Source organism: Nicotiana tabacum, chromosome 18 (genome assembly GCF_000715075.1).
Source record: "Nicotiana tabacum cultivar K326 chromosome 18, ASM71507v2, whole genome shotgun sequence".
Classification (NCBI taxonomy): Eukaryota; Viridiplantae; Streptophyta; class Magnoliopsida; order Solanales; family Solanaceae; genus Nicotiana; species Nicotiana tabacum.
In genome coordinates, this window is record NC_134097.1 from 21,838,497 (window position 1) to 21,852,783 (window position 14,287).

The 14,287-nt window shown below is 38.3% G+C and overlaps 1 protein-coding gene across 1 annotated transcript; it reads left to right on the forward strand.

Annotated features, from left to right (window-relative positions):
• The first annotated feature begins 451 nt into the window (after positions 1-451).
• On the forward strand, positions 452-928 carry LOC142172441 (uncharacterized). Its single transcript, XM_075236055.1, has one exon. The coding sequence runs from the start codon at positions 452-454 to the stop codon at positions 926-928; it is 477 nt and encodes a 158-aa protein (XP_075092156.1).
• Positions 929-14,287: the final 13,359 nt, after the last annotated feature.

Consider the following 14,287-nt stretch of genomic DNA (forward strand, 5'->3'; position numbering starts at 1 on the left):
ACTTTCTTATTCCCAAATAATTGCCCACTACTTGTAACTTGTGATTCTTCTAATTGTGAACTTATGATTTTTGTGATTGTGATTGATTTGTACTTTTAATAATTTTTTTGGATTCATTTTGAATAGAATTGTGAAAATTTGATTTTGTAGGAAAGGTAATCCTAACATTGAAATGGATAAATTTCTCATCAAGCTAAATGATGGCCAACCAACTTCTAGTTTTAGTCGGCCATCTGTGAGTTCACAAATAAATCCGGAAATTTAAAGGGAAACACATCCTTCCCCACATTTAGAGCTTGATTTGTTATCTCTTGAAGTGGATCCCAAAGAAAGATTGCCTATTTCGAGTTATGGTCCTAATATTCGAGATGAAGTGAGGAGATATTATATTCAAATAGGGCCTTGTAAACCGATAGGCCATGTCTTTCCTAAAACTATGTTTGGGAATAAAATGCGTCAATTTTGTCCCACTTGGTTTAAAGGACCATATTCTCAATGGTTGGAGTATAGCATTAAAGCGGATGTTGCATTTTGTTTGTGTTGCTATTTATTCAAGAATGAACTCGAAAGTCATGGTAATGGGGGAGATGCATTTACAAAAGACGGTTTTAGAGGTTGGAACAAAGCTGTGGAAAGACTTAAGGCACATGTTGGTGAAGTGAATAGTATCCATCATAAGTGTTTTAATAGGATGCAAGATTTGATAAATCAACGTCAATCGATTCTTTCTTCTTTTGACAAGAAAAGCGAAAAAGTAAAAAGTGATTATCGTATGCGCTTAAAAGCCTCAATAGATGTGGCAAGGTTTCTCTTAAGATCGGGATTCCATTTCGTGGACATGATGAAAGTGAAGATTCTGAATATAAAGGCCATTTTCTTGAACTTTTTGGAATGGCATGGGGATATGCTTTTGGATGTGAAAAAGTAATATTACGTCATGCTCCATAAAATGATATGATAATTTGTCCGACAATTCAAAAAGAGATTGTGAAAGCTTGTGCAAAAGAAACAATTAAAGTTATTATCGAAGATATGGGTGGTGATTTTTTTGGATATTAGTTGATGAATCAAAAGACATCTCACATAAGGAGTAAATGACTTTAATTTTGAGATATGTCAACAAAAGTGGAATGGTTATATAGTGATTCTTGGATATTGTCCATGTGATTGACATATCTTCCAAACCATTACAAAAAGAGATTTATTCTTTACTTTTGAAATATTCATTAAGTCCATCCAAGATACGTGGATAGGGTTATGATGGTACTAGTAATATGCAAGCGAAAAAATGGCCCCAAATCTTTGATTTTGAAAGATACCCCGTCTGCATATTCTATTCATTGTTTTGATCATCAATTGCAACTAGCACTTGTAGCTCTTTCTAAAAAGCATTCGGATGTGGTTATTTTTTTATGTTGTCACTAATATTTTAAATATTATTGGAGCTTCTTTTAAACGGAGGAATTCACGTCGGCAATATCAATTGGATAAATTGGAAGAGTTGATTAAAGTTGGAGAAGTTATTACCGGACAAGGTTTGAATCAAGAACGAGGCCTCTAACGACCGGGTGATACTCGTTGGGGGTCTCATTATAAGACCTTGGACAATTTCATAATTTTATGTGACGACCCGGCCAGCCGTTTCATGAATTACCACGCCGTTTCCCCCATTTATGCTTCTTTATGATTTAATTATCCGTGTTATATGGTATCGGGTTGGTCGGATCGAATCCAGAATAATTTTGATATAGTTTGAGACACTTAGTGTCTTTGGAGTGAGTTAGGTTGGAAAAGTCAATCGAATATTGACTTGTGTGTTAGAGGGCTCGGACGTGAGTTCCGGTGGTTCGGGTAGTTTCAGAAGGTGATTTGAAACTTAGTAGCATGATCGAAATGAGTTTTGGAGGTTTAGAGTAGATTTAGGCTTGAATTGACGAAGTTGATATTTTGGCGATTTCCGGTGGATAGGTGAGATTTTGATATAGGGGTTGGAATGGAATTCCGAGAGTTGCAGTAGTTTCGTTGTGTTATTTGGGTTGTGTGTGAAAAATTTCAGGTCATTCGGATGTGGTTTGGTTGGGTTTTTGATCAAAAGCGTAATTTAGAAGATTTTGGAATTCTTAGGCTTGAATCCGATGAGAATTTGGTGTTTCGATGTTATTTTGAGCGTTCCAAAGCTTGGAACAAGTTTGAATGAGGTTATGGGATATATTGGTATGTTTGGTTAAGGTCCCGGGGGCCTCAGGTGAGTTTTGGGTGGTCAATCGGACCATTTCATGCTTTGGAGAGTTGAAGATTTTGGAGCTTCAGCTGTTGCAGAGTTTTCCTCTTCGCGATCGCGTAGGGGATCTATGTGACGACCCGACCCGTCATCTCATGAGTTACTGTCTCGTTCGTCCCATTTTTAGCTTCCTCATATTTCATTATCGGTATTGGGTGCATTCGAATTTATTTGGAGCGATTTTGATAAGAAATGAGACATTTAGTCTCTTTTAAGAAGGTTTAAGTTGGAAAAGTCAACCGGATGTTGACTTATGAGTTAGAGGGCTCGGATGTGAATTTCGACGGTTTGGTTAGTTCCGGGAGGTATTTGTGACTTAGGAGCAGGACAGGAAGTAATTTTGGAGGTCCGGTGTTGAATTAGGCTTGAATTGGCGAAGTTAGTATTTTGGCGAATTTCGGTTGATAAGTGAGATTTTGATCCGGGTGTCGGAATGAAATTCAGAGAGTTGCTGTAGCTTCATTGTGTCATTTGGGATATGTGTGCAAAATTTCAGGTCATTCCGACATCGTTTGGTCGGGTTTTTGATCGAATGTGTGTTTTAGAAGTTTTAAAAGAACTTAGGCTTGAATTCGATATAATTTGATGATTTTGGCGTTAGTTGAGGTGTTTTGACGATTGGAGCAAGTTTGGATAATGTTTTAAGACATGTTGGTGCTTTTAGTTGAGGTCTCGGGGGCCTCGGGTGTATTTCGGAAGGTTAACGGATCGATTTAGGCACGAAAAAAATAAAGGTGCTGCATTGTTTTTACAGCACTATGAACAGTAGTTATGAACAGTGCCCATGAACATTGCCCCTTAACAGTATCAGTGAATAGTGCCGTGAACAGTACCCATAACATTATACGTGAACAGTACCCAGTGAACAGTAACACGGTGAATAGTAACACGGGGTGAACAGTAATTCCGAAAAATTCTGGGCAGAATGTTTACATTTCATTCGCGAAAAACACCCCATTTCTCCGCCATTTTTAGTCATTTTGAGAGCTTTTGGACGGGGATTGAAGGGAGTTTCAACTAAGATCGATTGGAGGTAAGTTTTATGAGTTAAATACATGATTTTATTGAAGAATCATCCTAAAAATCCATGAAAACATAACCAAATTATAAGAAACTAGGGCTTGAGATTGAAATTCTAAATTTGGGATTTGAGGGGTCAAATGGATTCAGATTCTTGTGAATTTGGTATGTATAGACTCGTGGCGAGATAAGGAACATTTTGATGTAAAAATTTCTGGATTTCAAGACGTGGGCCCGGGGTTCCGGTTTTGCAAATTTCGTGATTTTTGATATTTTTCGAGTCTTTTCGATTGGGTTATATTCCCTTAGCCTATTGTGATGTATTCGTTGTGGTTTTGGCTAGATTCGACGCGCGAGGAGGTCGATACGAAAGGAAAGGGCATCGCGGAGTAGTATTTGGCCGGCTAGAGGTGAGTAATAGATGTAAATGATAATTTTACATCATAACGCTATATTGAGGTGACTTGCACGCCGGATAACGGGCGTGGGGTAGAGCACCATTGGGGATTGTGACTTGGTCCGTCCCGAGAGATATTTTACTACATTTTTGGTTGAGACGTATACACTATTATTGTGAATTGGGCTTGTTGCCATGCTTGGGGCCTTGTGCCGACCTGTAGAACCCTTAGGGGATTTTTGACTGGTTTTCCTCACTTATTTTGTTAAAGAATTTATATCCTCAGTCATGTTTCCAATTTTAGGCTTCTTGCCAATTGTGAGCATATTTTGCATATTGTGAGCACGTGATTTTTGCTTCACGAAAATTACTCCAAAAGAAATTAAAAAATAAAAACAAAATCCATCTGTGTACGATTTTTAGAATTTACGTGACATTTTGGTAATTATTTGGTCCGTAAAAGCTTGCCGTTGTTGTGATTGATATATATATATATATATATATATATATATATATATATATATATATATATATATATATATATATATATATATACATGTTGCATACACATTCAAGATGTAATTATGCATTGTGGAGTCAATTAAAACCTGTTTTATTTTAAAAGAAAGAAAAATCACAAAAAATATGCATTTTTGTTGTGTTTTGTCATTTATGTGTGTCGTGGTGTAATTTTATTTTTAATTAAATATTGGACCTTGTGTATTAATTGTTGTTAAGGTTTAACATTGTTGTAGGTTAATTTTTGTTTTACAAAAATTATTTTAGAATTTTGTTGATTGTTAATTAAAGTAGAAAAGAAAAAGAGTTAAAAATAGTAAGAATACTCAGTTTGGGCAAAGAAATTAAAATAAAAATAGGCCCAAACGAGCTGGCCCAATGAGTTAAACTGGTCCGTCTCCTCAGAGGTGCCCGAACGACACCGTTTCTGTCCCAGTTGAGCAGGGCCGTTGATCTCAAATGGATCGACGGCCAGGATCACATCCCCTAGACCCGTTGACTTGATCCGATCCATTCCCCTATCCGGTCTCACCCACCATCACACCCAAACGACGTCGTCCCTCTTTAGTGAATAGATCCTGGCCATCGATCTCACTTGATCCAACGGCCAGGATCTAAACTCCTAAGTCGTATATAAGCCCAACCCTGTTACCCCGCCCCCTATCCAAACACCCCCCTGGTTTCATCGTCTCTCAGAGACGATCCCAAACACCCCCAAACCCTAGCAGCCACCATATCCCCCCTTCAATGTAAACCCGGCGGCAACAACGCCACCGGTCACCATAGCTACACCACTGAACCTACAAACCACCCTGAACACGAATCCCTGGTCACTTAACTTCGAATCATCTCCAGGGTTCTCGAATCTTCGATCAAAGATTCGAGCCAAAACCCTAAATCACCTAATGAGTCCCAAATTCACACCAGCCACTCCCCTGACATCCCTTATACCCTAATCAACGTTGGTCTCGTTCGAATCTAGGTAGAACTCTTCAAACCCCAAATCTTAGCTAAAGAACCCTAAAAGTCGAGTCCGGTTCAGGCCTGGTTCATTTTTGATGTAAGCTTCCGAGGTAATTTTCTTTTCTTTCTTTCTGTTTATGTGTTATTCGTATGTCAGTAGATTTGTTTTTGATTTTTGATTATTTTTCTGTCAATCCTCTCCATCTTCAAAGACACTTTTATGTGGTCGATTTCTCTTCTATTCAGTGTTAAGTGTATGTTATGAGATATCTATTCGTTTCGACTAATGTCGTCGAATAGTTAAGTTTCGTAAACTCCCTGCTAAATGTCCCGAATATTGAAATAATTTGGTGGCCTGTTTAGTCTATGTTGTTTGTCGATTGTTTGTTACATGTAATAGTTTGTATAGTCGATTTGAGTAACGTCGTCGAATAATTAAGTTTCATAAGTTCCATGTTTCGTCCAAAAACACATGAATCACCTGTGTGCTCTGTTTTAGCCTGATTTTGTTGTCGACTGATTATTATACGTTGTAACTCGCAAAGTCGATTCGATACATGTTGTCGTTTGTGTTTTATAGTCTTGGAAGGCAACGACTTGATTCATACTGCCTGATTCTGATTAAATGTTTGTCTAAATCCAGTGGTAAACTAATTATAGGTTGTAGTTTGTTAGTTGGTGAGGTTCGGATTAGGATTAAAATGGTTATAGTTAACAGACTCAGCGATGTGAAGGGGGTGGGGTAAGACAGTAATAATCAGTGGTTTGAGGGATAATTTGGGGTGTCAAAGACTGACAAATGCTTAGGATTAATGGGCTGTCAATTGGTTAATGAAAAATACTATTAATCTAGTATTAGTGGGGTGCACAACACAAGAACATGGGTTAAAATAAATAATCTAATAAAAGCCCATGACTCTTGAATGAATCAAAATGACAAGCATGCTATAGTGGAGAACCAAATGACTTGCATCAAGAAGATACTTAGGCGTGGGAAGTTGAAGGGTATGGGGAGGAAGTCTGGATACGAGGCAGTCCTGTGAAGGTCTTTTAGGCCTATAAATGAGCTCATTTTTTTACTGATAAGGGGTTGGCAATTGAGAGAAGAAAATCTGATAATCCTAAAAGACAAAAAAGGGGGGGGGGGGTGGTCAGCTGTTTGGTTGGATACAGTTGGTTTTTTTTTGTTCAAGCCGTTTTGCTAAATCCGATTGTTTGATTGTCAAGCTATTTTCTGTCAAGTCTGTTGTGTAGTTGGGTTGTTACTATTTCAGTGGGGTATTCTGGTTTCCCTGTTGGGTTGCTACTGTTGGGCTATTTGTGGTTGCTGCTGTGTTACTGCTGTCCGTTCGTTTGTTGCTGTCGTTATTACTGACTGGCTGCTTGCTGCTGATATTCTTTTCTTCTTCTGGTTCTTGTTGTCTAAATCCAGGTACACATACTAAGCTGATGTAATTCCATGTTGAAGTTGACATTTGAAGCATGAATATACATATGAAGAACTTGAAGTTATAAACTGAATTTAGTTTTCTTTACTGATTGTACTAAAGCCATTTTATGTATAACTGATATGTAGATTCCTGCCAAGGAGCTGTATAACTGGATAGTTTTCACATACGCAGTCATTTAGTTTATGAGCTCCCTATGTAGGCCCTTAGTTAAAAGAAGGATAGGATGCTAAAGAGCACCCTGCTTATCTCAGTTTGTTTGTAAAGATGCGTGTCAAGCTAGAATTATGCCAATATACTTCTAATTGTCATGATAGTCTAATTTTAGTACGCAAATGGTTTGAATTAGGATTAAAACTAGATCTTTAAGTTCTTTCATGCCAACAGATCGCTTACTTTAAAATTTACTACAAACTGTTAAATGAAATAGTACCAGTTTATCTTTCAGCTTTGCAAATTCACGAATAGGTGTAGAAATAATTAATTAGGCCCACATCGGAATGAAGGTGGCCCAGGTCCAGTGTAATACCATATGCATTGGACCCAGGCCCATGATTTGGTAAATGGATGACTTATACGCGTCCTCGCATTCGGATTTTATAAATTTTGTTCGGAGATAGACTATAACAATTTCGAGTATGTAATGGGATTAGGATCATTTTTCCTCTTTCATTTTAGAGACGAAAAATTGAAGAATGTAGTCACTTTAGGATATCCTTTTTAAAATAAAAATGAGACGAGCCTCGCCAAATAAAATGCACAAGCTGCGGGGCCCTCGTTAAATGTATATATTAAAATACTTAGTTTTCGGGACGGGCTGTTTAGCAAATTTCACGGCCTTCCCAAAATAATAACGCGATAGTCTCTTTAGGCGCGTGTTTAATAGTTTACTTTCTTAAGCTTGGGTGTGCATTTCATGCGACCTAAATCCAAATCCCAAAACATCAAATAAAATGTGTTCCGGATTGTGGGTGCATTTCATACGACGCAATCCAAAGACGTGTTTTAAGCCATGTTCACATTCTTTTGAAAAATAATAATCATAAAGTGGTAAAAAGTTAAAATTGGCACACCAGTTCTTAATTGTATTAAAATCAGATAAATAAGCCGAATATGACAGTTGAGCGACCGTGCTAGAACCACGGAACTCCGGAATGCCTAACACCTTCTCCCGGGTTAACAGAATTCCTTATCCGGATTTCTGGTTCACAGACTGTAATATGGAGTCATTCTTTTCCTCGATTCAGGATTAAATTGGTGACTTGGGACACCCTAAATCTCCCAAGTGGCGACTCTGAAACAAACAAACAAATCCCGTTTCGATTGTCCTTTAATTGAAAAAAAACTCCTTGTACCCTCGCGGGGGCGGAAAAAGGAGGTGTGACAGCTCTGGAGACTCCACTGGGGACTACGACCCAGAACCACCGGTTCAGGGTTAGAAATCGAGCTTAGTATAATTGTTACGTTTAGCTTTATCTGATTTTGTTACATGATCTGTGATTAATGTGCTAACTAACTGCTTTTACCGCTTTGATATTTTGTGAACTGTATATAAACTGTGCCGAAACCCATATCCTCTCTGAGTCTTCTGAATCATGAAGAAGGGTGTACTTCGTACGACTTCTTTTCTGTATAGTGTCAAATCACAATTTAGAACAAGGTTCGGACAACTTGCTAAGCCGGTGAAGCTTCTGTATTCCCGGTACGCTGCCCCCCCTCGGCTCGAGCTGTCCGCTCGGGTAAGCCAGGTCTAGAACAAACACCTAGGTTCTGAACCTAGTATAAATAAAGCCACATGCCGGATCCCTAGTAGGAATGCTTATCTGCATCATGTGCATTTTTGACTTAGGGGACTCAACACAGGGGTTGGGTCCGTCTAGGAATAGCAACCTGAAACAGAAAAGACCATCCTGATGCATCTTACTCAACGTTGTGCATTTACTTGTTTTGAATTTGCATGACGACCGGCTCTGAATACATAAAAAAAAAAATTTAAGTATTGCATAGGGTTAATCTTCTGTTTGAAAAGAAAATAACAATGTCCCAATAGCGCCGAAACTCTGACAAAATTTTGAGAAAAAATATTTTTACTTTTAATATAGTTTGTTTTATTCAAGAAAAAAAGAAGAAGAGAGTCTATCCTTTTTATGTATCACTAATATGTAGACTCCTACCAAGGAGCTGTATAACTGGACAATTTTCACATACGCAGTCATTTAGTTTATGAGCTCCCTATGTAGGCCCTTAGTTAAAAGAAGGATAGGATGCTAAAGAGCACCTTGCTTATCTCAGTTGTAAAGATGCATGTCAAGCTAGAATTAGGCCAATATACTTCTAATTGTCATGATAGTCTAATTTCAGTACGCAAATGGTTTGAATTAGGATTAAAACTAGATCTTTAAGTTCTTTATTGCCAACAGATCGCTTACTTTAAAATTTACTACAAACTGTTAAATGAAATAGTACCAGTTTATCTTTCAGCTTTGCAAATTCACGAATAGGTGTAGAAATAATTAATTAGGCCCACATCGGAATGAAGGTGGCCCAGGTCCAGTGTAATACCATATGCATTGGACCCAGGCCCATGATTTGGTAAACGGATGACTTATACGCGTCCTCGCATTCGGATTTTATAAATTTTGTTCGGAGATAGACTATAACAATTTCGAGTATGTATTGGGATTAGGATCATTTTTCCTCTTTCATTTTAGAGACGAAAAATAGAAGAATGTAGTCACTTTAGGATATCCTTTTTAAAATAAAAATGAGACGAGCCTCGCCAAATAAAATGCACAAGCTGCGGGGCCCTCGTTAAATGTATATATTAAAATACTTAGTTTTCGGGACGGGCTGTTTAGCAAATTTCACGGCCTTCCCAAAATAATAACGCGATAGTCTCTTTAGGCGCGTGTTTAATAGTTTACTTTCTTAAGCTTGGGTGTGCATTTCATGCGACCTAAATCCAAATCCCAAAACATCAAATAAAATGTGTTCCGGATTGTGGGTGCATTTCATGCGACGCAGTCCAAAGACGTGTTTTAAGCGATGTTCACATTCTTTTGAAAAATAATAATCATAAAGTGGTAAAAAGTTAAAATTGGCACACCGGTTCTTAATTGTATTAAAATCAGATAAATAAGCCGAATATGACAGTTGAGCGACCGTGCTAGAATCACGGAACTCGGGAATGCCTAACACCTTCTCCCGGGTTAACAGAATTCCTTATCCGAATTTCTGGTTCACAGACTGTAATATAGAGTCATTCTTTTCCTCGATTCGTGATTAAATTGGTGACTTGGGACACCCTAAATCTCCCAAGTGGCGACTCCGAAACAAACAAACAAATCCCGTTTCGATTATCCTTTAATTGGAAAAAAACTCCTTGTACCCTCGCGGGGGCGGAAAAAGGAGGTGTGACAGCTCTGGCGACTCCACTGGGGACTACGACCCAGAACCACCGGTTCAGGGTTAGAAATCGAGCTTAGTATAATTGTTATGTTTAGCTTTATCTGATTTTGTTACATGATCTGTGATTAATGTGCTAACTAACTGCTTTTACCGCTTTGATATTTTGTGAACTGTATATAAACTGTGCCGAAACCCATATCCTCTCTGAGTCTTCTGAATCATGAAGAAGGGTGTACTTCGTATGACTTCTTTTCTGTATAGTGTCAAATCCCAATTTAGAACGAGGTTCGGACAACTTGCTAAGCCGGTGAAGCTTCTGTATTCCCGGTACGCTGCCCCTCGGCTCGAGCTGTCCGCTCGGGTAAGCCATGTCTAGAACAAACACCCAGGTTCTGAACCTAGTATAAACAAAGCCACATGCCGGATCCCTAGTAGGAACGCTTATCTGCATCATGTGCATTTTTGACTTAGGGGACTCATTACAGGGGTTGGGTCCGTCTAGGAATAGCAACCTGAAACAGAAAAGACCATCCTGATGCATCTTACTCAACGCTGTGCATTTACTTGTTTTGAATTTGCATGACGACCGGCTCTGAATACATAATTTTTTTAAGTGGTGTATAGGGTTAATCTTCTGTTTGAAAAGAAAATAACAATGTCCCAATAGCGTCGAAACTCTGACAAAATTTTGAGAAAAAATATTTTTACTTTTAATATAGTTTGTTTTATTCAAGAAAAAAAAGAAGAGTGTCTATCCTTTTTATGTATCACTGATATGTAGACTCCTGCCAAGGAGCTGTATAACTGGACAGTTTTCACATACGCAGTCATTTAGTTTATGAGCTCCCTATGTAGGCCCTTAGTTAAAAGAAGGATAGGATGCTAAAGAGCACCTTGCTTATCTCAGTTTGTTTGTAAAGATGCATGTCAAGCTAGAATTAGGCCAATATACTTCTAATTGTCATGATAGTCTAATTTTAGTACGCAAATGGTTTGAATTAGGATTAAAACTAGATCTTTAAGTTCTTTCATGCCAACAGATCGCTTACTTTAAAATTTACTACAAACTGTTAAATGAAATAGTACCAGTTTATCTTTCAGCTTTGCAAATTCACGAATAGGTGTAGAAATAATTAATTAGGCCCACATCGGAATGAAGGTGGCCCAGGTCCAGTGTAATACCATATGCATTGGACCCAGGCCCATGATTTGGTAAACGGATGACTTATACGCGTCCTCGCATTCAGATTTTATAAATTTTGTTCGGATATAGACTATAACAATTTCGAGTATGTAATGGGATTAGAATCATTTTTCCTCTTTCATTTTAGAGACGAAAAATAGAAGAATGTAGTCACTTTAGGATATCCTTTTTAAAATAAAAATGAGACGAGCCTCGCCAAATAAAATGCACAAGCTACGGGGCCCTCGTTAAATGTATATATTAAACTACTTAGTTTTCGGGACGGGCTGTTTAGCAAATTTCACGGCCTTCCCAAAATAATAACGCGATAGTCTCTTTAGGCGCGTGTTTAATAGTTTACTTTCTTAAGCTTGGGTGTGCATTTCATGCGACCTAAATCCAAATCCCAAAACATCAAATAAAATGTGTTCCAGATTGTGGGTGCATTTCATGCGACGCAGTCCAAAGACGTGTTTTAAGCGATGTTCACATTCTTTTGAAAAATAATAATCATAAAGTGGTAAAAAGTTAAAATTGGCACACCGGTTCTTAATTGTATTAAAATCAGATAAATAAGCCGCATATGACAGTTGAGCGACCGTGCTAGAACCACGGAACTCGGGAATGCCTAACACCTTCTCCCGGGTTAATAGAATTCCTTATCCGGATTTCTGGTTCACAGACTGTAATATGGAGTCATTCTTTTCCTCGATTCGGGATTAAATTGGTGACTTGGTACACCCTAAATCTCCCAAGTGGCGACTCTGAAACAAACAAACAAATCCCGTTTCGATTGTCCTTTAATTGGAAAAAAACTCCTTGTACCCTCGCGGGGGCGGAAAAAGGAGGTGTGATAGCTCTGGCGACTCCACTGGGGACTACGACCCAGAACCACCGGTTCAGGGTTAGAAATCGAGCTTAGTATAATTGTTATGTTTAGCTTTATCTGATTTTGTTACATGATCTGTGATTAATGTGCTAACTAACTGCTTTTACCGCTTTGATATTTTGTGAACTGTATATAAACTGTGCCGAAACCCATATCCTCTCTGAGTCTTCTGAATCATGAAGAAGGGTGTACTTCGTATGACTTCTTTTCTGTATAGTGTCAAATCCCAATTTAGAACGAGGTTCGGACAACTTGCTAAGCCGGTGAAGCTTCTGTATTCCCGGTACGCTGCCCCCTCGGCTCGAGCTGTCCGCTCGGGTAAGCCAGGTCTAGAACAAACACCCAGGTTCTGAACCTAGTATAAACAAAGCCACATGCCGGATCCCTAGTAGGAATGCTTATCTGCATCATGTGCATTTTTGACTTAGGGGACTCAACACAGGGGTTGGGTCCGTCTAGGAATAGCAACCTGAAACAGAAAAGACCATCCTGATGCATCTTACTCAACGCTGTGCATTTACTTGTTTTGAATTTGCATGACGACCGGCTCTGAATACATATTTTTTTTAAGTAGTGTATAGGGTTAATCTTCTGTTTTAAAAGAAAATAACAATGTCCCAATAGCGTCGAAACTCTGACAAAATTTTGAGAAAAAATATTTTTACTTTTAATATAGTTTGTTTTATTCAAGAAAAAAAGAAGAAGAGAATCTATCCTTTTTATGTATCACTGATATGTAGACTCCTTCCAAGGAGCTGTATAACTGGACAGTTTTCACATACGCAGTCATTTAGTTTATGAGCTCCCTATGTAGGCCCTTAGTTAAAAGAAGGATAGGATGCTAAAGAGCACCTTGCTTATCTCAGTTTGTTTGTAAAGATGCATGTCAAGCTAGAATTTAGGCCAATATACTTCTAATTGTCATGATAGTCTAATTTCAGTACGCAAATGGTTTGAATTAGGATTAAAACTAGATCTTTAAGTTCTTTCATGCCAACAGATCGCTTACTTTAAAATTTACTACAAACTGTTAAGTGAAATAGTACCAGTTTATCTTTCAGCTTTGCAAATTCACGAATAGGTGTAGAAATAATTAATTAGGCCCACATCGGAATGAAGGTGGCCCAGGTCCAGTGTAATACCATATGCATTGGACCCAGGCCCATGATTTGGTAAACGGATGACTTATACGCGTCCTCGCATTCGGATTTTATAAATTTTGTTCGGAGATAGACTATAACAATTTCGAGTATGTAATGGGATTAGGATCATTTTTTCTCTTTCATTTTAGAGATGAAAAATAGAAGAATGTAGTCACTTTAGGATATCCTTTTTAAAATAAAAATGAGACGAGCCTCGCCAAATAAAATGCACAAGCTGCGGGGCCCTCGTTAAATGTATATATTAAAATACTTAGTTTTCAGGACGGGCTGTTTAGCAAATTTCACGGCCTTCCCAAAATAATAACGCGATAGTCTCTTTAGGCGCGTGTTTAATAGTTTACTTTCTTAAGCTTGGGTGTGCATTTCATGCGACCTAAATCCAAATCCCAAAACATCAAATAAAATGTGTTCCGGATTGTGGCTGCATTTCATGCGATGCAGTCCAAAGATGTGTTTTAAGCGATGTTCACATTCTTTTGAAAAATAATAATCATAAAGTGGTAAAAAGTTAAAATTAGCACACCGGTTCTTAATTGTATTAAAATCAGATAAATAAGCCTAATATGACAGTTGAGCGACCGTGCTAGAACCACGGAACTCGGGAATGCCTAACACCTTCTCCCGGGTTAACATAATTCCTTATCCGGATTTCTGGTTCACAGACTGTAATATGGAGTCATTCTTTTCCTCGATTAGGGATTAAATTGGTGACTTGGGACACCCTAAATCTCCCAAGTGGCGACTCTGAAACAAACAAACAAATCCCGTTTCGATTGTCCTTTAATTGGAAAAAAACTCCTTGTACCCTCGCGGGGGCGGAAAAAGGAGGTGTGATAGCTCTGGCGACTCCACTGGGGACTACGACCCAGAACCACCGGTTCAGGGTTAGAAATCGAGCTTAGTATAATTGTTATGTTTAGCTTTATCTGATTTTGTTACATGATCTGTGCTTAATGTGCTAACTAACTGCTTTTACCGCTTTGATATTTTGTGAACTGTATAGAAACTTTGCCGAA

Coding starts and splice junctions, on each gene's coding strand:
- LOC142172441 (XM_075236055.1), top strand. CDS start 452: ATGCGTCAATTTTGTCCCACTTGGTTTAAAGGACCATATTCTCAATGG.